The sequence below is a fragment of the Lepidochelys kempii genome, chromosome 1, assembly GCF_965140265.1.
Source record: "Lepidochelys kempii isolate rLepKem1 chromosome 1, rLepKem1.hap2, whole genome shotgun sequence".
Lineage (NCBI taxonomy): Eukaryota > Metazoa > Chordata > Testudines > Cheloniidae > Lepidochelys > Lepidochelys kempii.
Genome location: NC_133256.1, coordinates 312,536,511 through 312,563,292, shown reverse-complemented (window position 1 = coordinate 312,563,292; position 26,782 = coordinate 312,536,511). Strand labels below are relative to the sequence as shown.

At 40.6% G+C, this 26,782-nt stretch overlaps 1 protein-coding gene across 7 annotated transcripts in view; it reads right to left on the bottom strand.

Moving 5' to 3' along the window:
* Positions 1-26,782, bottom strand: part of PLXNB2 (plexin B2) — a 325,762-nt gene that overhangs the window by 87,179 nt on the left and 211,801 nt on the right. For 4 of the 7 annotated variants that reach the window (XM_073328266.1, XM_073328265.1, XM_073328267.1 and 1 more), the window contains 4 exons: positions 18,464-18,503; positions 4,185-5,298; positions 2,527-2,709; positions 1,162-1,284 (listed from right to left, as the gene is read on the bottom strand). In XM_073328266.1, coding sequence (XP_073184367.1) covers positions 1,162-1,284; positions 2,527-2,709; positions 4,185-5,298; positions 18,464-18,477 — 1,434 coding nt within the window. In that variant the 5' untranslated portion in view covers positions 18,478-18,503. Of the gene's footprint in view, positions 1-1,161; positions 1,285-2,526; positions 2,710-4,184; positions 5,299-16,421; positions 16,614-18,463; positions 18,504-26,782 lie in introns of those variants that run through there. The other 3 variants (XM_073328269.1, XM_073328262.1, XM_073328263.1) reach the window with 2 other exon arrangements.

The window sequence follows — 26,782 nt, the reverse complement described above, 5'->3', positions numbered from 1 at the left end:
TTGAGAATAATATCTCCACAGACACTCCCCCTCGCCCCTCCTCACCACTGTAGTCCTTTTGTCACCCATCCAGTGTCCATCCTTCCCCGTAGCATTGGTGGCACTCCACTCCACCTCAGCCTTCTGCCCATCATTAGTACCTCTGGCACATTCCTCACCTCCCACTCTCCCAGTGATTCTGTTGATGTTAGTGACTGGCAAAAGTGGCTTCCCCTGCCTATACAGGTGGGCTTGGTAAACCAACATCTGTTGCTCCCAGGCTGGCTGCTCCAGCAACCACCAAGAGAAGTGGGGGGGAAAGGGGACGCAGGTAGTAGCCAGGTGCTACGAAGGAACTGCCAGAGATTTGGCATCCCTTCCTGTTCCCTACTGGTTCTCCGTTCTCTCTTATGGAGCGCCACCAGCCAGACAAGAGAGGGGGAATCCCTTAGCTTAGAACTGACTGTTCCTACTATAATAGAGGCAGGTCCTCCATTGCTGACTGGATTCCTTGTGCCCCAAGCAGTACAGCGACTCCTGGAACATAGTATTTGCCACCCTCAACTGTTCGAAAAACGTGCATCTGGCCCCTAAAAATAATTTTAAAAAAATAATAATCTGGGTGTTTTTAATTTACTGTTTTGTTTTTCAGCCTTTAGGGTGCCCTTGCTTCACATTTTCAAGCTTTTCTCTGTACCTTGAGGACCAGAAACTTTTTTTTTTTTTTAAACGAAAGCTAATATTCTCACATTCTCTTTTGACGCCAGTAGTTGGGACTTTTAGACCAAATATCCCGAGACTCGCCATTAAAATCATGAGAACTGTCAACACCAGGAATTTGATTTACACCCACTGTCCTTGGTTTTACAGTCACCCACTTTCCACTTGCCCAGCTGGCATGAATGCACAGTAAAGAGGAGCTGAAGCAGGCAAAGGAAGGAGCAGACAGTAGCCACCTTCTCTCTGCTCTGCCTTATGCCCTGAAACACATTTTTCATTTGTTGACTACTAACTGAGCTCTCATTAGCTGTAAAGGCATGTATATAGACACAAATGGAGAGGTAGCTGAAATCATACCAAATGTGAAGGCTCATGAGAATAATTGTGACTTATAAGAATCTTTTCAGATATAGTTGCACACCTCAAGTTTTATAGACCTTTTCAAAAAGCAAGATACTGTACCTTGGTTGTAGTCATCACGTACAGATTCTCTTGGCTAGCATCAAGGACAAGGTCATTCTTTACAGGTTTGTCCATTTCAATGGGAACAGAGCTGTATTCATTTGCAGGAATCATCAGGAACACCTATTCAATAAAAGACAGGTGCTTTATGCTGCTACTTTATTATTTCAATTTACTTTGAATGAAAATCCTGTGTTTACTTGAGTCTCTCAAATTTTTGTGTTTGGGGAAAACATTCTAATTTAACGAAACCTACTTCAAAAGCAGTAAACAGATCACGAGGCATGAAAAGAAAGCTCCCTTCATTCTATGTATTTCATGTTTGTATTGATTTTTTAACCAACTTATTTTACTTAGACCAGTCAACAGAGTCTCTACTTCATGCCTTCGTGCCTGAAACACGTCCATGTTGGTTATTTACTATTATCCAATGAGGTTTGCTCCAAATTTCAAACTATATGAGATATGTGGTTATTGTTAACCTTACAAGCAAAACCATTTTGGGTGGCTTCCTAAGTTAAGATGATCCATAACACTATATGAATGAAGGGTCACCCCTCCTCCAAAACCCAACAACCTATAGTCACAATTTACAAGAGCCTTGTCTATAGCCCTCATATTGCCTTTCAGGTTTCTATAGCCACTGGAGGGCCACATTATTATAGGATGAGAATGGAGAATTACAACCATAAGAACTGTTCTTAAAGTAACTGGCCTTGAACGGAGAGAAGACTAAAGATCTTTTCTGTGCTCACCATACAAAGTGCTAATTAAATATATATGGTAGGCACACTATTTATTGCTCTTACTAATGCCTTATGAATGAATGCAGTCTGAAATAGCCAAAACCTGATGACCTTCCTGGGCATGCTGCAAAAGCCATATATTTGGCAGGACTTTGGGGGAAAGCTGAAGGTGTATATATACGGGATGGTAGGAAGAATTAAAAGGGATATTTTCCTGCTTTGATTTATTGGCAGGACTAGTTCATTCATTGTGTGTGTGTGTGTGAGTGTGAGAGCGCGCGCTGCAGGGAGATTATAATTTGCAATTGTTTAATTGTTAGAGTGCCTAGTACTGTTTGTGTTTTCTAGGAGTTATTTTTTCTTCTTTTTTCCACTACTTTAAATGATGTCGTGTGTGCGGTACTAAATACAACAGCACATTGGAGGAGCTGGAGAACTAATTCAGAAATAGCCTATGTACTCCTCTTTAAAATTAAGAATGGGAAGAGCAGAAAGAATCTACACCTGAAATTCTGCTTTACCTTTTAAAAAGCTAATTGTCTTTAATAGGAACCATGCTACTGCCACAACTTGAAAGATTTTAAACATGTTCCAGGTTTTTAAAAGTCGGAAACATTACCTTAAGAATTCTACCATCCGAGGTTCCTAAAAATGCCACCATATGCCCATTTTCCACTGTCACAGTAACTGCTGTTAGATTCATCCCCTTTTTCTGTAACAGCGGCTCCACAAAAATGCCATTTTTGCTTCCCAAAGGGTATGGTAAGTGTTCAGAACCACAAGGGAAACTTTTGCTTGCACCCTAAGAATGAATTGAGATTTAGAATGATGTTAAATATTCAAATCAGTAACTCCTAACTCAGAGCACAATGCAACACTATTATCACAATATAACCGTATACAAGGATGATTTAAAAAGATACAGAAACAGCTACAATTCTCAACTAAAGGACATGGAAGGACAGGAAGAAAAGCAGAAGCATGGCTCTTCTCCTTAGGATAACAGCAAAGCAGATCATTAATTACAACTGCTCCAATACATCCCACTTTGTAGGAGCTGTTTCAGATTGAAAAAACAAAAATACCCACCATTTAAAAATGTGACTGACCTGCTCACACTATAAAATGGTATATTTAAACAGATTTTGGTTTGTCAAGTTAGTGCTGTTGGCAGAAGAGGTATAGTATAGGCAGCTGCTGTGCAAGCTTCCCCACATCATCCTGCCAATGCACTTTAACCCTGACCTGGAGAGACTACCCTCTAGAAGAGGGATTTTTTTTCTCTATGACCGTTCAAACATTAGCCTTCCTACTGAATCTGGTATCACAAGGTTGCCAGCTAATGACCTTTTGATCTTTAATCCACACCTTCCCCTCCTTACGTGATGCCAAGACCCGGTCACCATGCAGAATTCCTAAATTTCATTGTCATTCTCACAAGTCCAGACACCACAGTAATCAATACCTCACTCAGTAGATCTTTTTGGCTTCCTAGGCAAACAAAGCTGGGAGTGTTGCAGAGGCAACACCCTAAACCTCGGAGCAGGGGGAGGGGAGGAAAGGAATATTTTGGCTAGCAAGGCTGAAGGCTCTCCAGACAGTGAAGCAGTATTATTGACAGGCTCTGAAAGTAAAGGGTGACCACCATTATATGGAAGTATTTTAGGCCAAAACATGGTGGTCATGGCCTGGGGAGAAAAAAATATGCAGACCTCCTTATGCTCAAAAATTAGAGTCCAGTTGAAAAACAACAGTAAAAATGCTAGAGCACCCACCCCCCAAAAAAAACAGTCTCAAGGTTTTTAAATAGCATTTGAAAATTCATAGATTCATGGATTTTAAGGCCAGATAGCATCACTATGATCATCTATAGCCTGATCTCATGCATTACACCGGCTATGGAATTTCACCCAATAATTTCTACATCAGAGGGAATACTTTCCTACTGCATAAAATAACTTTGTTGAGCGCAATAGCTTGTGACTGAATTAGAATGGACCTTTCAGGAAAACATCCAACATCAGTTTAAAGGCTCCAAGTGATAATGGCTTTACCATTTCTCTTTGGTGAGAACGTCTAATTAATCTCTTTAAAAATTGCATCTCATTTCCAATCTGATTTTAATCAAACTTCAACTTCCAGTCCCGTGATCCGATTACGCCTTTGCCCGATATAGCAAACAGCTACCTAGTATCAGATGCTTTATTAGATTTACTAGTATTTTATTTCCCATCACAGAAAGTCTTAAACAGAGCCTACAGTTGAGGTTCACCTTACCTCTGGAATTAATCCACATGCAGCTTCTGATAAAAAAGGTTTATAAAACATGTTTTGAGTAGGTTTATTAGTGTAGCATTCCTCCCGATATTCTTCCATCTTTTCATTGAGCTGTCTCAAGGAAAACATACACATGGCTGATTTGAGAGAGCCATTGTCTTTGTTGAATTTGCTAAAGAGTGCAAGAAGCACTTTGTCACCTGATGGGACACTACTGTTCTCCTGTCCCGGTTGGGCCATGCTCTCAGCCAACTTTTCTCCTGGGGTTGTGACATAGACAGAATGACAGTGATCATAAGTGCCATCATCATCTCGACAGCCTAAGTCCATTTCAAAATAAGAATAGTAGTGAGCATCACCTTTGCACAGACGTGCAATTAGTGTTCGGTTATTAAGGGGCTGTTTCTCCTGCTGATTAAAGATAAAATAAACATATTTATCATCTTCAAAGACTGCCACAAACTGCTGTGTGTTTGAGGAGTGATATACTGACTTAATAGCTGTAGAGTCTGTATAGGTTTCAAAAATGTCTTTCCCATCCTCAGTGTAAAGCTGCCTAGTACTAATTATTATCCCATTATCATTTGGTCCATTCCCTTTTCCAACAAACAGCAGTCGTTTTTTGTCCAGGGAGGTGATTAGTCCCACAGTTGACACAGTCTCATCGTTGCTTGCCACAAAGGACTTTTCCCCACTGCTATCAACATAATAGGTTATATTTTCAATGTTCTCCAGCTCCCTGATAGCACAGATTCCCTTAAAAAGGCTCCCACATACAATAATTTTTCTCTCTAGTTTATCCAGCAAAAGTAACTTGTTGAAATTGTCAGTCATTGTTGCTGAACTGCACTGAGATTCAATGGGAGGGGTGCACTTTTTGTTATCCATTTTTGGACCAGTTTCTACAGACATCTGTTTCTTCAGGTCTTTTGTAAGTTGATGCAGGTAATTTACTGCTCCTAAATAGATAGTCCCCGTATCATCATTCACTGTAAGGTGGTTTAACTCTGTGGGACTTTCAAAATGCAGTTTCTTAACCTTGAATCCACAGCTGACACAAAAACAGCTCAAAATGCTTAATGTCCAGATCCATAAAGCCATTTCTATGTAATACCTAAAAGGGAAAGAGAGAAAATGTAAAACAAGAGGAAAATAAAGTTTAACCTAACTTTAGTAACCTTAGCTTTAAAAATATTGATGTATAACCAAATAAACTCTGGGGTTTTCTGAAGTGTCTGAAATGAGGTCAATTGTCTTGTGGGAAAGTGTGATGGTGAGTTTGAATACGGCCACATGACTGGTTATCCAAAGACTATCAATGAAGCCAGGATATGTGGTTGGGTGGGAGGAAGGAGAAGTGACACTGCTTTGGAAGGTTTTATGTTTTCTAAGTCCTTTTACTGGGCTTGTGAACATAAGACAGGAGATTCAGATGGATGCTGTCTGGTGTGGAATTTAATTTAGATCAAAATCTAAACAAATACAAAACTTAAGAATTCAGTGTTATTAAACAGCAGAATTATGAGAGCTTTCTGAAAGTTTAAGTGCCAGCTAAAAATCATATGGCAACTTCTCTGAAAGTATAAAAAAGGATCAAACTTTTTACATATCCAGTAACTCTAAATGCAGTATAACACAAAGGATTTAATGTTTTCCATTACATATTAGCAATGATTCTTCTAGCTGAAATGTTAACACTGAAAGCTACTAGATTTTATTGTTTCTGTGAGGCCCTTCCAGACATTTGTTAGTTGAGGAGCAGGTGAGTTGGAGAAGGAAAGGAAAGAGAACTGGAATACCTACATTAATCCAAAGAGCAACAATCTCTGTCATGCCAGGAAATCCTTCTAATGGATTAAAAGTTATAGCAATCATGCTAAATTGCTTGGGAAAAAAACAAATCCATTAGCTTCATTACTTTTCAGTAAAGTAGATTGGTGTTTCAGCATACAGAAATTAGATCCGATGCATCCGATGAAGTGAGCTGTAGCTCACGAAAGCTTATGCTCAGATAAATTTGTTAGTCTCTGAAGTGCCACAAGTACTCCTTTTCTTTTTGCGAATACAGATTAACACGGCTGCTACTCTAAAACCAGACATTAGATAGCTTCCTGTTAAGTAGTTTGTGAGCCCTCTAGTGGTGTGCACTGTGTTCTAGGTTCTAGAAACCATCCAGACTTCTGGTATCTAAATAGTTAAGCTTTGCTTGTTTGTAAACAGTGAACACAGTTATTTGGGACCCAATTCTGCCCATGTGATATTTTCATATTATTACCGTGGTCAAAGAGCCAAAGATGCAACAAGTATGTATCTCTTTTCAGAACTAGGCTTTCAAGAGCTAGTTTTATTCATTCCTAACTGCATGAAAAGCAAATGTCCTGTAGATACATCCAGCTTATCTTCCAAACATCCAGCTTATCTTCCAATCACTTTGAGAACTAGATATTTGTTACAGCAGTTCCTAGGGTGCAGTGCTCCTGGAAGCCAAAAGCCAAGCCACCTTTCTTACAATGGCCTGCCGGGGGAGGGAACGTCTGAGGGTTGTGTGTGTCTTTTTTTTAGCCCCTCTTACTCTCTCTCTCCCCCTTTCCCCAGTCCACCTGCTTGCAACCCTGCTCTTGCAACCCACTCCTGCCGTAACAATGACTTTGGAACCAGCTGTTTGTATGCGCACTGGAACCTAGCCATCAGCCTGTCTGTCTGCTCAATGAATTCAAGCACACTACAGCTACAATGGAGCCGGAGGTGTTTCAGGGCCAGCCTATACTTCATTGCTTATCACAGCACACAAATTCAGCGGGAGAGCAGAATGACAGATCACACTAAGGCAGTGTTGAAGTTCAGCACAGAGGCAGAAGGGGATATGGATATGTTACAGCAGGTAGGGAGGGACGGGGAAGTATTTTGGGACCCACAGAAGGTTAATCATGGAGAATCGCTCTGGGTGACTTTGCCGCCAATCTACATACAAGATGCCATCAACACAAAAAAATCTGGTTTTAATTCACACCTCTATTTATTAAAGTGCCAGTCTGTATGTGATTTTTATTTTGATTTAGCTTAAATGGCTTTAAAAAGGGTGAAAAAAAGTAATTTAAGGAATTCTTAATCCAAAATGAGAGATTGTCCAGACACAGTCTTGTACCAAAACAACAAAGCATGAATTAAAAACCGATGTAGGTAGTTGGTGACAGTTTGCATAGACAAGTCCTTAGTGCTCATATGTCAGCCCCTGCCCCCACCCCCTCTTGTTTAGCAGAGAGAGCAGAAAGCCAAACACAAGGAGGATATGTAAATCTGGAAGGGATGTATGGGGGACAGTGGCAGAACAAATGGAAGCGTGAGGGCAGTATTGTGAACCTCAAGTACTCCGAAATCAAGAATCAGGCCCCAGAAAGTCATAAGTGTCTTTAAAATCATGAGATTTTAAAAAATATATATCTGAATTCTTATATTTGCCTGCTTCTTTGCAAGCCCTTAGTGCTTACATTTTCAATCTTTTCTTCACAATCATGAGGGCAAAACACTAAAAATGAGATCTGACATTTCTCACATAAATTAATGTCTCCAGAATGACGGGTTTCAGAGTAGCAGCCGTGTTAGTCTGTATTCGCAAAAAGAAAAGGAGTACTAGTGGCACCTTAGAGACTAACCAATTTATTTGAGCATAAGCTTTCGTGAGCTACAGCATCCGATGAAGTGAGCTATAGCTCTCGAAAGCTTATACTCAAATAAATCGGTTAGTCTCTAAGGTGCCACTAGTACTCCTTTTCTTTTTGTGTCTCCAGAATAGAGCTTTAAGGAAAACTACAAAATATTGTGATACTAACAAAAAATAGTAAGAGTTGGCAACTTTGTGTGGGTTGCGTGGGTGAAGAGAAAAAGGGCATGATGAAACCATGAAGTGGAATCTAACTTCAGATCTTGCTTGTTGGCCAATAACAAATCATTACCCCTATACTCATTAAGGGACTGATCCAAAACCCTTTGACTTCACTGAGCTTTCGATCAGGACTTTCATGTATTTAATGGAAGCCACTGTACTTGTAGGAGTGTCAACTGGTGTGCAGAACAGGCCTTAACTTTTAAATTTTCCTGTGATTACTGATATGTGTCACAGTCTTAACACTCAACTTTGTTTCTTTAAATAAAATATCAAATTTGAATAGTATATAATTTGTCTTACCTACGTAAATTGCTTTTAGAATTCTCTTGAAACTTCTACTATTTGTGTTTTCAGAAGCTAATTGCATTTGAACTTTTAAATAGAGCAGCTGATTGATTAAAATTATATTAATGCCCTAAACTAGTGTGTGCTTTTACCTATGACACTCAGGCTGGCTTCCCAAACATGGAACATTTTGCAGACTTCCAAAAGTTACGTTATGGTGGTGGGGAAAGAAAAGCATGCATGCCCAGATATGTAGCTATAAGGGGGGGAAAAAATCACATGCAGACAGAAATCTGGCAGACAAATATGCATCCGATGAAGTGAGCCGTAGCTCATGAAAGCTTATGCTCAAATAAATTGGTTAGTCTCTAAGATGCCACAAGTCCTCCTTTTCTTTTTGCAAATACAGACTAACACGGCTGTTACTCTGAAATATGAAACAGTAACTCTTCCTTTGAAAGTTAATTGGGTGACTGTCTAGTGCCTGCCTGATGGAGAAAGGACTTTGAAAACTATAAGGGATCTCAAGTCAAATCTGAAACATCTAGGCTATGATAAGAAATCGGTCACCAGAAAAAGAGAAATAATTTAAAACAAAAAGTAATCTAACAGTGGAATGTCTTGTGGGAGGGTGCAAGCCACATAAAGTGCGAAAGCAGAGTAAGGAACTGAAAAAAAGAACCAGATCCCTGTGCCAAAACAGAAGTTAAAGTTGGCAGCAATAGCAAACTCTATGGTGGGAGGTGAAAGGAAATTGCCTGAATCGTTATTTGCACTGAAGAGCAGAACCTAAAAGTCAACATCCAGGCTGCAGAAACCTTTCAAGCTGGGAGGGAAGAACTCTCCCCGAGACAGTAAACTGTTTACTGTGCCCAAGACTCACATTGGCATTTTGAATAATCCACTAATTCTAATCTCTCTTTATATTCTCTGTATTTTCATGGCTCTAGGCATCGACAAGGATGTAGTGGGGAGGACTGCTTTCCTTATGTAGAATGATTGTCTTCTTTAGACCTAGTTTAGTTCAAAATAATAAAAAAGGCCAGAACGAAAGAGACTAACCCCAATCCTATTTTCCAAAGTTCCCGTCATGGGCCAAACCAAGGAGCTAACTAAACGAGACAGCAGGAGAGGCAGTGTCAGCTTGCCTCTTGATAACAGGGTGACCTCATATCCCAGAACCATCAGGAAACGGCCCAGAATTATACCGCATTCCTGAGGAATGCAGACTTTGATGCATGCCACAAAGTGTAATGAAACCCTGTGCTCCTCTACAGCTCTATTACCCTCTCTCCAGACGTCGGAACAGCTCTGTTCTATCTTATTTGGAGAAGACTCCTCTCCCCTCATGTCCCCTCTCCCCTCATGTCCCCACCATTCCCCAGGAATTTAGTGTTCCGATACAAACAAGCCGTCTTCCCTCCCACATTTTAGTGATGGAACAGCACAAGCCATAGCATGTCATCCACTTTAAAATATGGTGACCTTGTTTGTGCCATCTTCTTATCTGCAATGAGCTAGAGAACCAGGCTTACTCTGCTATAAATTATAGCTAAAATAATAATCATATCTAATTCTATATCTAGCATGTAAGGACAAATCTTAGGACACAGTGAATACAGATAAACTCAGACTCATTTGTTCATTCCTCTCCCACTGGAAAGGCAATGTATATAAAATGATATTGCCCCTCAAGCTTAGCAACAGGAGCCAAGATGTGACTTTATTTACTGGATATCCCTTAAGGAAAACTGCAGCAATTTCTTATGCCAGTCTAGGGTAAATTCTGCCCTCAGTTAACACCCACATAAATCCAAAGTTACTTAGGTTCCACACAAAATTTGGCATTCTTGCACTTCTAATTGTTGAAAATTATTTACAATCCGAAATGAAGAAGCATGAAGTTGAAGTTATCATCAGATCATTAAGATTAAATGAATGAGTCGCACAGCAAGTTTTCTACATGAATAATTTCTGTGGTATCCATGTTCTGGCCTTTGTACAAAGCCATCTAGAAAGTTTTTATGGATTAGGGGGAGAGGGGGAGAGAAGGTGCTAACCTACAAGGTGCTATAGGCTCAAACTGTGTATAGATTTCCCACAAGTTCAGAAGAAGGGTAATTCGGACACTGTAGCTAGTCACGCTTCCTTAGAAAACTAAACAGTTATGTTTTTGGATTTTCACAGAACATTTTTCACAATAACTTCCAAGAAAAACAAAACAAAACACAACATAAAAACAACAACAGGGAATTTCATCCAGTTTCCCACAGCTCTGGCAACTACTCCAAGCAGTACTCTCATACACAACGGCACCAGTAAGATACAAGACAGTGTTAATTACCAGTCACAATGAATCCCCTGCTTAAAAAGTATTTGGCTGTCTGAACATAAAGAGATTAAAGTGTCCTTAAGACTTTGTCATCCAGGCTTTACAGCAGCAGTGTGAGGGGATTGGTGCACATGACTTATGAGAAAAGGCTGAGGGAACCGGGCTTATTTAGTCTGCAGAAGAGAAGAGTGAGGGGGGATTTGATAGCAGCCTTCAACTACCTGAAGGGGGGTTCCAAAGAGGATGGAGCTCTGCTGTTCTCAGTGGTGGCAGATGACAGAACAAGGCATAATGGTCTCAAGTTGCAGTGGTGGAGGTCTAGGTTGGATATTAGGAAACATTATTTCACTAGGGTGGTGAAGCACTGGAATGCATTACCTAGGAAGGTGGTGGAATCTCCATCCTTAGAGGTTTTTAAGGCCTGGCTTGACAAAGCCCTGGCTGGGATGATTTAGGTGGGGTTGGTCCTGCTTTTAGCAGGTGGTTGGACTAGATGACCTCCTGAGGTCTCTTCCAACCCTAATTGTCTATGATTCTATGACACACTTGCATTTGAGACTCCACAGATTGCAGCTGATAGGAGCAGAAGCAGCCAAAGCAGGGACTGCTACACTGGTGGGAGAGAGGGAGGGAGGCAAAACAGAGCTCAGCTGGGGCCCCCATTCCTCCCAGCAACCCCATGGACCCAGAATGGTGCTGAGGACAACTCCTCGCCCCCTCTTGGAGCACTATGACCCAGATAGCATTCAGGGAAACTTTAACAGAGGAACCAGCCAGAGACTTCAACTGGTAGGGGCACAAGCAGCCAAAGCAAGGACCTTTGGACATTCAGAGAACTTTCTACAGTTTTGACTGGACTATCTCTGCTCTGTACTGATTGGCTGCTTGCGCCGAGCCCTCTCCTTCAGTCTCCTCACCTCAGTTTCACTCCACACCTTCCCCTCCCCACTCTTCATTTAGCTTATCCCAATCTCCAGAGTAACCCCTCCCCACCAAAAGGCAACAAGCATGCTGTCTGCTGCCATCACATTGTTCACTCTGCTTGTGTGTTGTATATCCTTTCCCCAGACTGTGTCAGTCTCATCTATTTAGATTGCAAGCTCTTTGAGGCAGGAACTACCTCATATCCTGGCTGGCCATGAGGCATTATTGTAATAAACAGGATAAATTAATTTATTATTTATTATTATTAAGCAGTAATTACATGATCCTGCAAGAAGTTCTGTAGGGGCTTGTAAAGCCCAACTGAAGTCAACAAGAGTTTCGTGTGAGCTAAAAGGTGTGAGTAGAGCAGTTTGCAGGATCAGAGCCCACATGACTAATCACATCATTACCTTAAAGCTGATGAATGTATTTTTACATTAGACTGGCCCAAATCAAAATCCTGCATCTAAACACACCGGAGCTCCAGAGTATTTAAAATTCTAATCCAGATCCAAATTCTGACTTGGGCCAATAAAGGGGCAGAGGGAATTCTTATTTTTATAGCAATCAGCTAATTAGACACAGGCAACATACCCATGGTTAAATATTTTGTACTCTGATTAAAGAATTTCCACTGGCATGTTTTCTTTGCAACTGTGATGCTGGAAGACCAGGTGCCAGCACGTGCCAAAGACCCGGGACCTCAATGAACAGTGACAAATGCATAACTGTAAACCAGCCTGGCTTATCTGTGGGTTAGTATATTTAAAATACATATCAGTGCTATAACAATGTTTAGATTTTTGTCTTTATGGAATGCCTGCAGGATGCTACATGTACTAACCCTACTTACATCTGTATCCCATGTATATTGAGTGTTTGCATTGTAATCCTCTGTAATTGTGTAATTCAAAAAGAAAAAAGAAAAGGAGTACTTGTGGCACCTTAGGGACTAACCAATTTAATGGAGCATAAGCTTTCGTGAGCTACAGCTCACTTCATCGATGCATCCTATGAAGTGAGCTGTAGCTCACGAAAGCTTATGCTCAAATAGATTGGTTAGTCTCTAAGGTGCCACAAGTACTCCTTTTCTTTTTGCAAATACAGACTAACACAGCTGTTACTCTGAAACCTGTCAAAAAGAAAAGGAGTACTAGCGGCACCTTAGAGACTAACCAATTTATTTGAGCATAAGCTTTCGTGAGCTACAGCTCACGTCATCGGATGCATTCAGTGGAAAATACAGTGAGGAGATTTATATACACACAGAACATGAAAAAAATGGGAGTTATCATACACACTGTAAGGAGAGTGATCACTTAAGATGAGCTATTACCAGCAGGAGAGCCGAGGGGATGGGGAGAAAACCTTTTGTAGTGATAATCAAGGTGGGCCATTTCCAGCAGTTAACAGGAACCTATGAGGAGCAGTGGAGGGTGGGGGAAATAAACATGGGGAAATAGTTTTACTTTGTGTAATGACCCATCCACTCCCAGTTTCTATTCAAGCCTAAGTTAATTGTATCCAGTTTGCAAATTACTTCCAATTCAGCAGTCTCTCGTTGGAGTGTTTTTGAAGTCTTTTTGTTCTAACATTGCGACCTTTAGGTCTGAAATCGAGTGACCAGAGAGATTGAAGTGTTCTCCGACTGGTTTATGAATGTTATAATTCTTGACATCTGATTTGTGTCCATTTATTCTTTTACGTACAGACTGTCCAGTTTGACCAATGTACATGGCAGAGAGGCATTGCTGGCACATGATGGCATATATCACATTGGTAGATGTGCAGGTGAACGAGCCTCTGATAGTGTGGCTGATGTGATTAGGCCCTATGGTGGTGTCCTCTGAATAGCTATGTGGACACAGTTGGCAACGGGCTTTGTTGCAAGGAGAGGTTCCTGGGTTAGTGGTTCTGTTATGTGGTTGCTGGTGAGTATTTGCATCAGGATGGGGGGCTGTCTGTAGGCAAGGACTAGCCTGTCTCCCAAGATTTGTGAGAGTGATGGGTCGTCCTTCAGGATAGGTTGTAGATCCTTGGGGATGCGTTGGAGAGGTTTTAGTTGGGGGCTGAAGGTGACGGCTAGTGACGTTCTGTTATTATCTTTGTTGGGCCTGTCCTGTAGTAGGTGACTTCTGGGTACTCTTCTGGCTCTGTCAATTTGTTTCTTCACTTCAGCAGGTGGGTACTGTAGTTGTAAGAACGCTTGATAGAGATCTTGTAGGTGTTTGTCTCTGTCTGAGGGGTTGGAGCAAATGCGGTTTTATTGTAGAGCTTTGCTGTAGCCGATGGATCGTGTGGTGTGGTCTGGGTGAAAGTTGGAGGCATATAAGTAGGAATAGCAGTCAGGAGGGTGGTGTTTATGTAACCATCACTTATTAGCACCGTAGTGTCCAGGAAGTGGATCTCTTGTGTGGACTGGAGAGTACCAGAAGAGTACCCAGAAGTCACCTACTACAGGACAGGCCCAACAAAGATAATAACAGAACGCCACTAGTCATCACCTTCAGCCCCCAACTAAAACCCCAACTAAAAACAGACGTTCCTGTTAACTGCTGGAAATGGCCCACCTTGATTATCACTACAAAAGGTTTTCTCCCCCTCCCCCCGGCTCTCCTGCTGGTAATAGCTCATCTTAAGTGATCACTCTCCTTACAGTATGTATGATAACACCCATTTTTTTCATGTTCTGTGTGTATATAAATCTCCTCACTGTATTTTCCACTGAATGCATCCGATGAAGTGAGCTGTAGCTCACGAAAGCTTATGCTCAAATAAATTGGTTAGTCTCTAAGGTGCCACTAGTACTCCTTTTCTTTTTGCAAATACAGACTAACACGGCTGCTACTCTGAAACCTGTGTAACTCAGTAGTTCTCAACCTTTCCAGATGACTGTACCCCTTTCAGGAGTGATTTGTCTTGCGTACTCCAAATGTCACCCCACTTTAAAACTATTTGCTTACAAGATCAGACATAAAAATACAAATATGTCACAGCACGCTATTACTGAAAAATTGCTTACTTTCTAATTTTTACCATATACTTATAAAATAAATTGATTGGAATATAAATATTGTACTTACATTTCAGTGTACAGTATATAGAGCAGTATAAATGTCATTGTCTGTATGAAATTTTCGTTTGTACTGACTTCTTTGTAGTGCTTATGTAGCTTGCTGTAAAACTAGGCAAATATCTTGATGAGTTGATGTACTCCCTGGAAGACCTCTGTGTACTCCCAGGGGTATGCATACCCCTGGTTGAGAACCACTGGTGTAACTCACCACCCAGGAAAAGAACCATTAATTGAGGCAAAGTACTCATCCTGCACACAAGGTGGCCCATGGAAGGCAAATGAGTCATTGTATAGCATCAAAGGACAGAGACCTTGTTGACTGCATTCCTCACTCACTCCAGGAAGGGGAGGCCTGTGCATGAACTCATCCCATCAGCTTGGATTCTGGGATGAAGGGGATAAAATCCCTGACATGAAGAAACTGAGCTCCGTAAGCTGTCTGGACTCTGAGGGGCAAAGATGCCTAACAATAAGCAAGAGATTCCCATGCTGCTTGGCATGAGTCAGCCCGAAAGGACATCTAGAGCTGCTTATTAAAGAAACTTATATTACCTTTTTAAACCTAAGAGTGAAACCCATTTGTGTGTACGCTTCCTGTTTTGAACTTATGAAAGGCTCTCTTGTTTATTTTCTTAGCTAATAAATCTTTAATTCGTTAATTACAGGATTGGCTACAGGAGTTGTCTTTGGTTTGAGAGCTGAGTACAACTGATCTGAGGTAAGTGACTGGTCCTTTGGAACTGGGAGTCACCTGACTATTGTGATTTTTCATGTAAAGTGACCATCTATTACATAGGTCAGCTTGCCTCTGTGGCAAGATAGGCTGGAATGACCCAAGGGGATTGTCTGTAACTGTGGGCTAGTCTACACTGGCCATGCTAAAGCGCTGCCACAGCAGTGCTTTAACGTGCCTTGTGTGGTCGGGGCCAGGGCCGGCTGTAGCTTTTTTGCCACCACAAGCGGCAAAGAAAAGAAAAGAAAAGAAAAAAAAAAAAGAGAAAAACCCGACTGAGCTGCCGCCGAATTGCCACTGAAGAGAGGGAATGAAGGACTCGCCGCCGAATTGCCGAAGATCCGGACGTGCCGCCCCAATGACGCAGGGAGTGCCGCCCCTTTCTATTGGCCGCCCCAGGCACCTGCTTCCTTCGCTGGTGCCTGGAGCCGGCCCTGGTCACGGTGCAGCGTGGGAGAGAGATGCTCTTGGGGCCAGATCTTAAGGTCTGGGCAAGCTGTGCTGAGTGGAGGACCTGAGAATCCTTAAGAGGTGGCCCAGAAAGGGCTGACAGACACTCCAATCCTGCTTCCCAATCCCAGGAGCAGCTAAGGGCTGGTTTGGCCCCAGGGGGTAAATAATGGCAGTTTCAAGGCTACTTTGTCTTACATTGACTGACTAGTGATTGGTCCCCAGGATCTTTTACAAAGCAGGACATCACACAAGTGCAACGGGCTCTGGCCATGCCACCCCCACTCCCAACATGCCCCCAAATACAGGGGGAAAGGGTCAAGAGCAAGTGGTGTACTGCCAGGTTATCCAGTTGTTTGGAAGCCAGGGACTACCTTATGCTGGGGAAAATCCCCTTTTGCACCATCAGGACAGCTTTCCAGCCCCCTTAAGGTAAGGAATTAGAGAAGAAGCCAAGGATCTAGCCCATGGGGAGTAGCACTATAGATTTAGAATGACTTTAGTTTCTTTGTAAGAAGGATATCTTTGTTCAAGAGAAAAAATACACTTACACTGACGGTAAAAAGGTCTCTGTTGCTAGTTCCATACTGTAACAACGAAATGCTTGTTTTCAATGCTAAGGTCATCTTCACAGACAGATTTTGGACTTCCCCTGGAGGAAATGAGTAGGAAAGCAGAACTCTTCACAATGAAAGTGAATCTGAGCACAGCCATGTGAAAAGGAATGCAAGTAAACTATTTCAAACCCTTTCTTCTCAGAACTGTCATTGCATGACACTGCAGTCATGCAAATCAGGCTCAAAGGGTCACACATGGGCCGTCCATTTTTTATGTAGCCCTCTTTCTAAGAACAGTAACAGCACACGGCTCTCTGGATTTCAATGGTGGAGAGCTACAGCTCTCTATAGTACCCATCCTACTTGGGTGACAGTTATGACATAAATACCCTGGGCTGAGTTAGGCCTGACAAGAAAGGATATGTAAACAGTCAGGAATTTTCCCACTCTTACAGCGGTGCAGAATGGCAAATAGACTTTCTAAGTTAAATGGCACTTTGGCACCAGACAGACCCATAATTTTCCCCTCCCCACTAAAATATGATTATGGGGCTTAATAGAACTATTGTATATAAGCTTAAATGCTACGGCTGCATACATTTATTAACTCATATATCAACAACATTTATGCAGTGAGCAGTTTATTAAGCCCCATATCACAAAAACATTTTCTTTAAGAATTCTGCCCCTTGTTTGATGGTGCTTGCTCTATGAATTTCTGTCTCCTCATATTTCAGTGTTCTTCTGTTTCTCATTTTATTTTCCCATTTGGGTTTAACGGGTTCTTTCATTTTTCACTTTAATGTCATTCTCTGGCTGTGTCCACCATTTATCTGGGAAATTCCTAGTTGGTGGGACAGAAACCATGCAAAGGAGGCAAAGCTGTAAACCAAGCTAAATAGAGTTCCATAATATGCTGTACTTAGGCAACTGATAATGCAAACCACAAGAGAGAGAAGAGAGGCAAACATTCTCTGGCTGGAAAGTTATTGAATGTTTAGAGCCAAGAAACACAGTTGAGGAATGGAGAATTTTCCAGGCTTCTGCCTCTAGAGATAAATTGCAGGGTTTTGTCTGGTCTATCCCTCATTAAATCTTTTTTGTGGCTTTTGTAAGTCTTCAGTTATGTTGATAGTTTTCATTCCTCTGGAGGTTCATTGTTTGCTTTTCAAACTGGTGCTTCCTTTACACTTTTGAAATGGTCACTTGAATCCTCTCCCACCCCACAAAAAATCATAATTTTCTAATCTTGAGACATGGCCTCGTTAAGATTTTCTCCTCTACTGCTGCTAGTTCAGTCTGGCTACTTCAGAAAAGACACTCGGGTAGTAAAGGAGGAGGTGGAGGAGAAAGAACAAGAACCTTGGGTGATTTTCAGCCCCCCCCCCCGCCTCTGCCCCCCCAACACACACACAGAGCGCCTCATTGACTTTCCATATATTTTCAAATCTTGCCTGAAAAACATTTTCCCCTTACCTGCATTCTGCAGTTTCTCTCTCTGTAATTTTTTATTTTTAGCTTGGTAACCTATTTAGCCCATGACACCTGATTTTTGTTTTAAATGCCCAAGGTGGGAAGCCAGATGAATGATTGTTCCAACTGGGAGGTGCACAGGGTGCAGGTAAAGGGCAAAGAGTGGGTAGTGGCAGGTGGGTGCAGGAAGAGATTGAACAGTGAAAGTATGTGGATGGAAGCTGGTGCAGCAGGGGAGAATGGTGTGGGATGCTGGTCTGGGGGATGTAGTTGGTGCAGCAGGGAAATGTGAGTTGCTGGGAGGGAGGTCTATAGCAATAGGGCAAAGCAGAGTGGGGTAGCTGGAGCAGCAGATGGATGAAAAGGATCAATGGATGAATAGCTGGAGAGGTTCAGAGCATGTTGTGAATATGAGTGGGGGAGGATTCACAAGTCAAAAGGTTTCCCGCAAATCAGAGACACTAAAATGGCACATGCAGGATAAAGGGTTAATGTAAGTATTTTGGGATACAACTTGCATGAAAGATGGTGTGCAAAACAAAGTGGCATTTAATTGTATTTACTTATCTGTTAACATTTATCCATCAGGACTTTCTATCTCCACTGCAGAGAAAAGAGAAAAAACAGAGCTGCAGCATTTTGACTTGTATTTACCCTTCAGTTTTTAAACAGACTGAGAGCAAGGAAATGAGTGGAATGTTCTTAGCCCTAATGGACTGGCCGCCGCTTGTGTTGATCAAATGTGCCTGTGCCGGAACTGGGTGCACTTGCTCCATGTTTCTATTCATTACATTTCACTCCAAATGTACACGCCAGTTAACCAGTAACTTGCATCTATCTGACAGCAGCACCTACTCGTGCCCATCTATTTAATGGTCTGTCAGCACTGCCATTATAAAATCCATTTTTTATGGATGTATAACATGGCCATGAAATGTGCTTCCCTAGCTTCAGAGTTGTCCAACAAGATTTCAGCCCCAAGGAGCATTTTTCTTTTAAAAGGCAGTGAGGCCTCGGAGTACAAAATATTTCATCCATTTAGGATGCTCCCCATCCAATCAATGAATGCAGCGCTCTGCAGTATTACAGGAGGGTTCAACACCATTGCACCAAGTTGCCCTCTGCCTCCAACCTAGTTCTGTTGGCATGTGGGTGAAAATGTCAGATTACTGAAGTACAACACTGTACAGTAGGTAAAATTCATCCCCCATACAGAAAATTCATATGATGCCTATGCACCACTTAAGCCATAGGCTTTGTGTGGGCTTTCTGCACAAACTTTCGCTCTTTGAGGAGGTTGCCTGAGGAGCATGTACATGCATCTCCCCTCCGTGCTCTCCATTCCCTACAAGAGTTTGTAGGATCCAGCTCAAGAATCTGTTAATTTTATCTGGCCCCCAATTTACCGTTTCCTTACTGTATCACAGTACTGCCAAATCTAAGCATTCAACAACCATGAGTCAGACCCCAAAGATCATGTGTTTGGCTTAAAACCCATATGAGATTAAGTACACAGATATTTGGGGCATTTTTATTTGCCTCTGGTTTTTGAACCTTTAGGCCACACTTGAGCTGTGTTTTCAAGCTTTTCTCCATGACCGCTAGAAACCTTCTTTTTTTCTTTTTTAAAAGACAGCTGAGATTCTCATGTATTGCTCTTTAAGGAAAATCCCCTTGTGTATCGTAAGACACAACATAAAATGATGAGAGTGGACAATGCTCCATCTGATTGCATAGGGGCTTATAGTTGTGCTAAGAAAGGAGTCAAGTCAGTTTTTCAAACTGTAAGAATGTGTATTTAAGCAATAGATTGTGAAGGCATTACAGTGCCTCACATGATCCTGAAGCATTTCAGCATAAACCCACACTACAAGATACAAGCTCCGAAATTAAGCTGTGCAAACCAGTGGTAGTTTCTGCCTCAGAGGAGTGCATGCTAAGATTTTCTCAGTTTGATACTGAGAGTTCCCTGCTTTCAAACCCTGAGTTCTGCTTTGATTTACAGGTTTGAACAAAATGCAGACTGCAATGTAAAATTCAGCTAATGCCATCTTGTTGCACCATGTCTTCTGGTGAAGCCACGGACTCCCTGTGGTTTTGACAAAAAACTCAAGTACTCTTGTTCACAAAGCTCTCTGCAAAGCTGAGGCCTTGTCTTCATGGGAATTTCTGCTATTGGCATAGCAGAGAGATTTTGAACTGGTGCAGCGTATTCCAGTTTGGAACAGCGTTTATAAGTCCAGAGTATGTGATGAAACATGAAATTAAGCAAGTTTCTCATGTGAACACACTTTTGGATACGGAGGCCTTTGCAGCTGGATGTTCAACAGCTGGTGGCAGTGTCGTTTTGTTCAACTTGTCTGTCCTCTGGAAGCACAATTTAGCATGGCCAACAAAAACTCTCTCTATTATCACAGGCGAACAGAGAGCAATGAAAATCCTGCTATTTGTGTGACTAGTTCCATCCTGCATGACGAATGACTCAGGCAATCTCCAGAGATTTCTGGTGGGCAGCCTTAGTCACATCCTCTTAGCTATTATGTTACACATTTCTTTTATGGAGCTCATTGCAATGGTGAAGAAATCATTTTCACTGTCTCTTACATTGTATGCTCTCTATATTGGGTACTTTGGCATATAAATCTCCAAATTGAATTTACAATTTCTGTTCAATATATTTGGTATTGTGTATAGTGGATAAACCCACATCTGAAACAAGCAATCAGCATGTATTATAATGCCAGAGACATATTCAAGAGCTATTCTAAACATGATCAACTTTCTCTGAAACCAAATCAGGTGAAAACTGATGGGACAAAAGGTTTATTGTGGGTAGTATATATGTTTTAGGAACAGCAATAAACCTAAAGCATGACATCATTTGAAATAGCACCTGCATTTCTCTCCTATGGAATAGAAGGATTATCATAGCTAAGATGTTTAATATTCAGTCTGAGCCAGTAATTTGGATGAGGGTGGATAAAAATCAACATTTTTTAAAAATAAAAATAAAAAATATCCAATTTTTTAAATTTAAATTGGATTTTTTTGATAAAATGCTTTTTGAGGGGAAAAATCTATTTAAAGATAGGTTTAATTACGATATATTATAGCTCAAAGATATCTCATCATGGAATAGGAATTATAAATTCTAATTCTATAGTATGAGACCATATATGCATGTAATGTTTAAGAAAAGTTTTGTAAATGAGTTCCAATAGTTCATGGATTAGGGACCCAATCTTATGGGGTTCCAGGAGCTTCAGTATAGATTATTTCGGTTAATCTTTCTATCTATTGAATGGGACTCAGTGCTCAGTCTAGAAGATACCATCAGAGATGCTTAGTTTTGCAGTTCTCAAACTGTGGATTTGTGTCTACAAAGACAACATGCTTGTTAACAGCAAACACGTTTTTAAAGAATAAATAATATATAGAGGTGAGAAATAACAGACCTCAACCCTATTGTCCCTCTGCACATTTGTGTACACAGAGTCAATCCCTTACCTCACTCTAAAAGTGCAAAGTTTCAAAAAGTTAAATGAATGGAAGATAGTTGGGGGCGGAATAGATCTGGACAAGGAGATAAAGCCTGGAGAAAACTGTGAGAAGGGAGGGACAGGCAGTAGAAACAAAAGTGAAACTGTTTGAGCAACGTAGTCCAGAAATCTTGAGATCTTTCTGAGTGTAGCCTTCACTGATTTTAGATCTACCATACCATTCTTTCACTAGCAGCAGGCCGTAAAAGAGACCCAGTTTGGGAATATTTTAATGAAGTTCCTCTACCTGTGGGTAAGACAGGCATGCATGCAAAATGCAAACAGTGCAACAGAGAAATGCAAGGCCTGGTTGCTCAAATGAAACAACATCACGAGTAGTGTTCCTTCTCAGGAGGAAGCTGCGTTGAAGATGATGGAAGGAACATGTCTGAACATGCAGGATCTTCAAGTTGGTAAACTTTTTTATTTCAAAAAGAACGAGGAGTACTTGTGGCACCTTAGAGACTAACAAATTTATTTGGGCATAAGCTTTCGTGGGCTAAAATCCACTGCCGGTCTTTCTTCTGGACTATTCTTGAATTCTCATGTTTGAGCAAAAAATATAGTTGTTACTCTACGGTACTATCATTTTACATGCGGTTTTGATAAAAAATAAATAGCTGAAATAGGCAGATCTTCCGTTTACAATTTCACCTTTAAAGCAGTTCTGAGTGTCAGTGAATGCAATGAGTAATACTAAATGAAGAGTACGGTAATAATAATTAAATGATTGCATGGACTTATTTTGTTTAGGAGAATCCATCCTCAACATACAGGATTCTGAAGACTATCCACCTTCAAGATCACCATCATTTTCTATAGTTTCAGAGTTATCTGCCAATGATTGTGTTTCAATGAAATCATGTATGTCACATAGCCACAGTATATCTCCTGTAGCAAAAAGAAAAAAGACTCCATCAACAAGAAACAGCCATAGATAAGCTTGTGATAAGAACCAGCAGATTACAAAAAGAGGCAATTGATGAAAAAATTGTCCCAGTTTGTTTATGCAACAAACTCTCCTTTCCGTATGACTGAGAACCTACACTTCATTAGCATAGTTCAGTCATTAAGACCAGGATACAGTCCACCCAACAGAGCAGATGTCGCAGGCAAATTGCTGGATAAAGTGTATGAAAGAGAAATTGAACAGCGTGCAAAAGGTCTAGAGGGTAAAATTGTTAACCTGAGTCTTGATGGGTGGAGCAATGTTCACAATGATCCTGTTTTATGTGCTTGTGTGCAACAGAAGAAGGGAATGTCCTCCTTACAGAAACAACTGATACATCAGGGAATGCACACACAGCAGAATACTTACAAGAAGCAGCTGTAACAAACTGTGAAAAAAACTCAAATGTCTAGTATGCAGCTGGGTCACAGACAATGCTGCAAACGTATCCAAGATGAGAAGAAATTATTTAGAAGAGAGTCCCAAGCTAACAACATACGGTTGCAGTGCTCATTTGCTGCACCTCCTAGCCAAAGACTTCAGTGTTCTGGACATAAAGGCTAATGTTGTTGAAATTGCAAAATACTCCCATAACAACCACTTTGCCGTAGCTGCTCTGAAAAAAGTGGAAGGAACCAACCTAACTCTCCCACAAGACGTGCAATGGAACTCAGTAGTGGACTGTTTTGAGCACTGACCTGGCCTAATCTGATGACAGTTTGTGAACAAAATTGTGAAAAACTAGATGGCACTGTCACCGCCAAAGTTCTCACCATTGGGCTTAAGAGAAATGCTGAACACATGCTGAGTACCCTGAAGCCTATTTCTGTAGCCTTGAACAAAAATGCAGGGAAATAGCTGTTTTATTGCTGATGCTGTTGAAATTTGGAAGGAATCGAGTGAGATCTTAAAAAGAGAAATATGCAATGACCGAGTTAAATTACAAGCATTAAAAAAACAAATGGAACAAGCACTATCTCCAGCTCATTTTCTTGCAAATATTCTCAATCCTCGGTACCAGGGTCAAACCTTAACTGCTGTAGAAGAGGAGTTGGCTACGACATGGACATTCAGCAATCACCACTCCATAATGCCAACTATGATAAACTTCAGAGCGAAGGGTGAACCATTCAAGAAATATATGTCTGCTGATGATGTTTTAAAGAAAGTCACACCAGTGAACTGGTGGAAGTCACTTAAGCACTTGGATTCAGTGACTGTTGAAGTGATAATCTCACTTTTAACAGCAGTAGCTTCTTCTCCCAGCGTAGAAAGGATATTTTCTTCCTTTGGACTAATTCATTCCAAACTGAGAAATCATTTGGGACCTGAAAAAGCAGGAAATCTTGTTTTTCTTTTCCAGATTATGAACAAACAGGAAAATGGAGGTGAATATGACTGAGTTAGCTGTAGAAGCCAATATTTAAAGTTTCTCATGTTGACCTGGCTGACACAGTCTATTTAATTTTTGGTTTGTTTTTTTTTAAAATATATTTCATTTAAGTATTTTAGTTAAAAACAATTTTAACAAAAACAAACCTGATTTAAAAAAAACTTGAATTTTTAACTAAATTCAAAAATTCATGCGCTTGTTTTGTTAAATTATTATATGTTTGGTGTTGAAGAAAAAAATCCAGAATACATAACGTTGTTGTTTAAATTAAATAAAGCAATTTAATGTCTGTCTGGTGATGTTCTCCTCCGAATACAGCATGGCAAGAAAATCCTCCAAATATTAATGATTAACCTGTTGAATTGGAGATAATTCACCTCCCAATGACTTCATAAATATCTGCTTCAGTTACCTTTGGTAAATGAAATAACCAAACAATCATTCATTTTCTGATATAGCTGTAAAACTAATCTGAAAAAGTTTTCAAAATAAATCACTTTAAAAATGTATAGTGTGTGCCTTCTAAAAATGAAACCTACATTTATCTCTGAGTTGTGAAGAATATGTATTAAATTTATAACAACCAACAAGAATACACTTTTATGTAGAAATCCATGATTAAATCGAGTCTTCCTGGCTAGTGATTTAAATTGTGATTTAAATCAATTTGATTTAAATCAAATCCACCTGATTTGGAGAGACTTGCGCTAGAAGAACTAAAATGTATAGCATAACGTATGCTAATGGCACAAGTAACCACAAAAGATTTAACTATGGTAGAGGTAAAGCGTAAAGGACAACAAATACTGGGAACCAGGGACTATAAACTTTTGTTCTTATTGTATATTCTCTGTATTTGTTATTTTGTAGGATCAAATACGGACAAGCTAATTTGCTCTGTGGGATATTGCTCCTTAAGCCTTGCAAAATATGCTTTTTATTAATCCTCCCCTCTGCAGGCATTTTTACAATTTAATCAGATAACTCTGAACATTTCTGTTATGCATTATTAGTTGTAAGATGATCTAATTTTCATCAGTTTCATTAGAATTGTTTGCCCAGAATCAAATTGGCCCACTTAGATGGTAGCCGCACACCCCCTCTCAGATAGGGTAAAGTTCTGATAAGTGAACTCCATAAACTTTCGCTCAGGCCTTATTAGTCAGATACAGTAAGCGCTGAAATAGATGCCTAACTATGGTACGTGCCTTGATTTGCATACACATGAATGTCATGCACTATAAATTAGCCATTTTTTGGCAAGGATTTGTAAGACATTGGGCGTTCGTAATACCCTAATAATTCCTAACCCCTGACATTGGCTTCTTCAGAAGCACATGAATTTCTAAATACGTTTTGTTAAGATGTCAGTATTTTGTATGTTTTGAGCATTCACAATTTAATAAGCAATGTAGTTTCTCCAAGCATAGTTATGCTGATTCATCCAGCTCACAGTATTGTATGTGTCTATATACTGTATATGGCTATAAAGACCATGTAGATTGTTAACTATCAAGGAGGGTGGCCCTATTAAAAAACATACTGTGGGACTTGCAGAGCAGGTGACAGGTTTCCACATGCAGGAAATACCTTGCATGAAGAGGTTTCCCTTCCAAAACTAAACTGTAGTCCAGTCAAGAGGTCAGAGTCTCATTTCAACTATGCACTGTTTCTCAGTGTGGCCAGTATCTTGACACAAGACAGATTGATGCTGTCCGCTTGCAGCCCCCAGGGAGATATGTCAGAGGAAGCTATGTTCAAAGCCATAAAGTGACATGTGCACCTATGGTGCTACATAAATGTTTTGTTATGCTTTTAAATCCATCATCAAATACCTACCACTTGCCACTGGAGTCAATGGGCATAGCATATATTATTTCTGAGGGCAGTTTCGGCCCCATAGCTGTAATCAGGTGACTTTGAGAATGATATAAGGAAGAGTGGGAGCAGTAGATTGAGCCTCTATGAGGTGAACTGCACAAACTTATAATTCAAAGGGCATTTGGTGGAAGAAGAGTAACTGTGAGGCAGAGGAGGTACAACAGAAATGGCCACAGAGCAGCTTCTGAAGTACTGAATGAGAGCATAAAAATTATTGTGTGTGTAAGAGTTTGAAATGTTTGCTAGTTTGCGCTGGGAATTCTATGACTAGAAGTTTCAATTGCTTCTGACTTGGTCTCTAGACTAGTGCTGTATCAGCATCTGTAATCAACTGAAGTTTATTCAGACTGAATAATCTGTCATTTGATATTGCTCATGTGATCAGAAAATGGATTTCTGCTATTAACACAAAGCTCAAGAACTGGGCTAGGGAAAAGGTTCGTACAGCAATGGAACTGTACTAGGTAACATGGTCTGATGGATAGGGTACAGGACTGCAAGTCAGGACACAAGGGTCTTATTTCTGGCTCTGCAGCTTTGAGCAAGGTTCTGCCCTCAGTTTCCTCATCTGCAAAATGGGGTTAATGGTGCTCATCTATCTTTGCAAAGCGTTTTATGCTAGTGATAAAAGCACTACATAAAAGTAGTAATGTTATTTCATTGCAATTTTTTAAAGAATATAGTATGATGTTGAAGATTTAATTGCACTAAAAAACTATCCCCAAGGCACACATCTCTCTTTATGCTGTACATAAGTAGACACATGCCTTTTAATTAAATTACTGTATTTAATGAGGTACTAGATTGTGCCTTACAGACTTTCTGCCATGGTGGTGGTGGGCTAGAGAGGAGAATACAGGAAAACATGGAGTACACATTACAGTGTTCCCAGCTGTTAGCTGGTATGAAGGATAGAGAGGCTATAGCTCTGTCATCATCCAAGTCAGGTGTAGTCAATTATTTTTGTCTAGGTACACATTTCTTGGTCAAGGAATAGTCAAGGTCCAGACTCCAGAGAAAATAAGAAAAAAACCAATAATAATATTGATAAGTAAATAGAAAGCTTTTGGGGTCCATTCAAAAGCATCTGGTGGTCCAAGTTTGGCCCATGGTCTGCCTA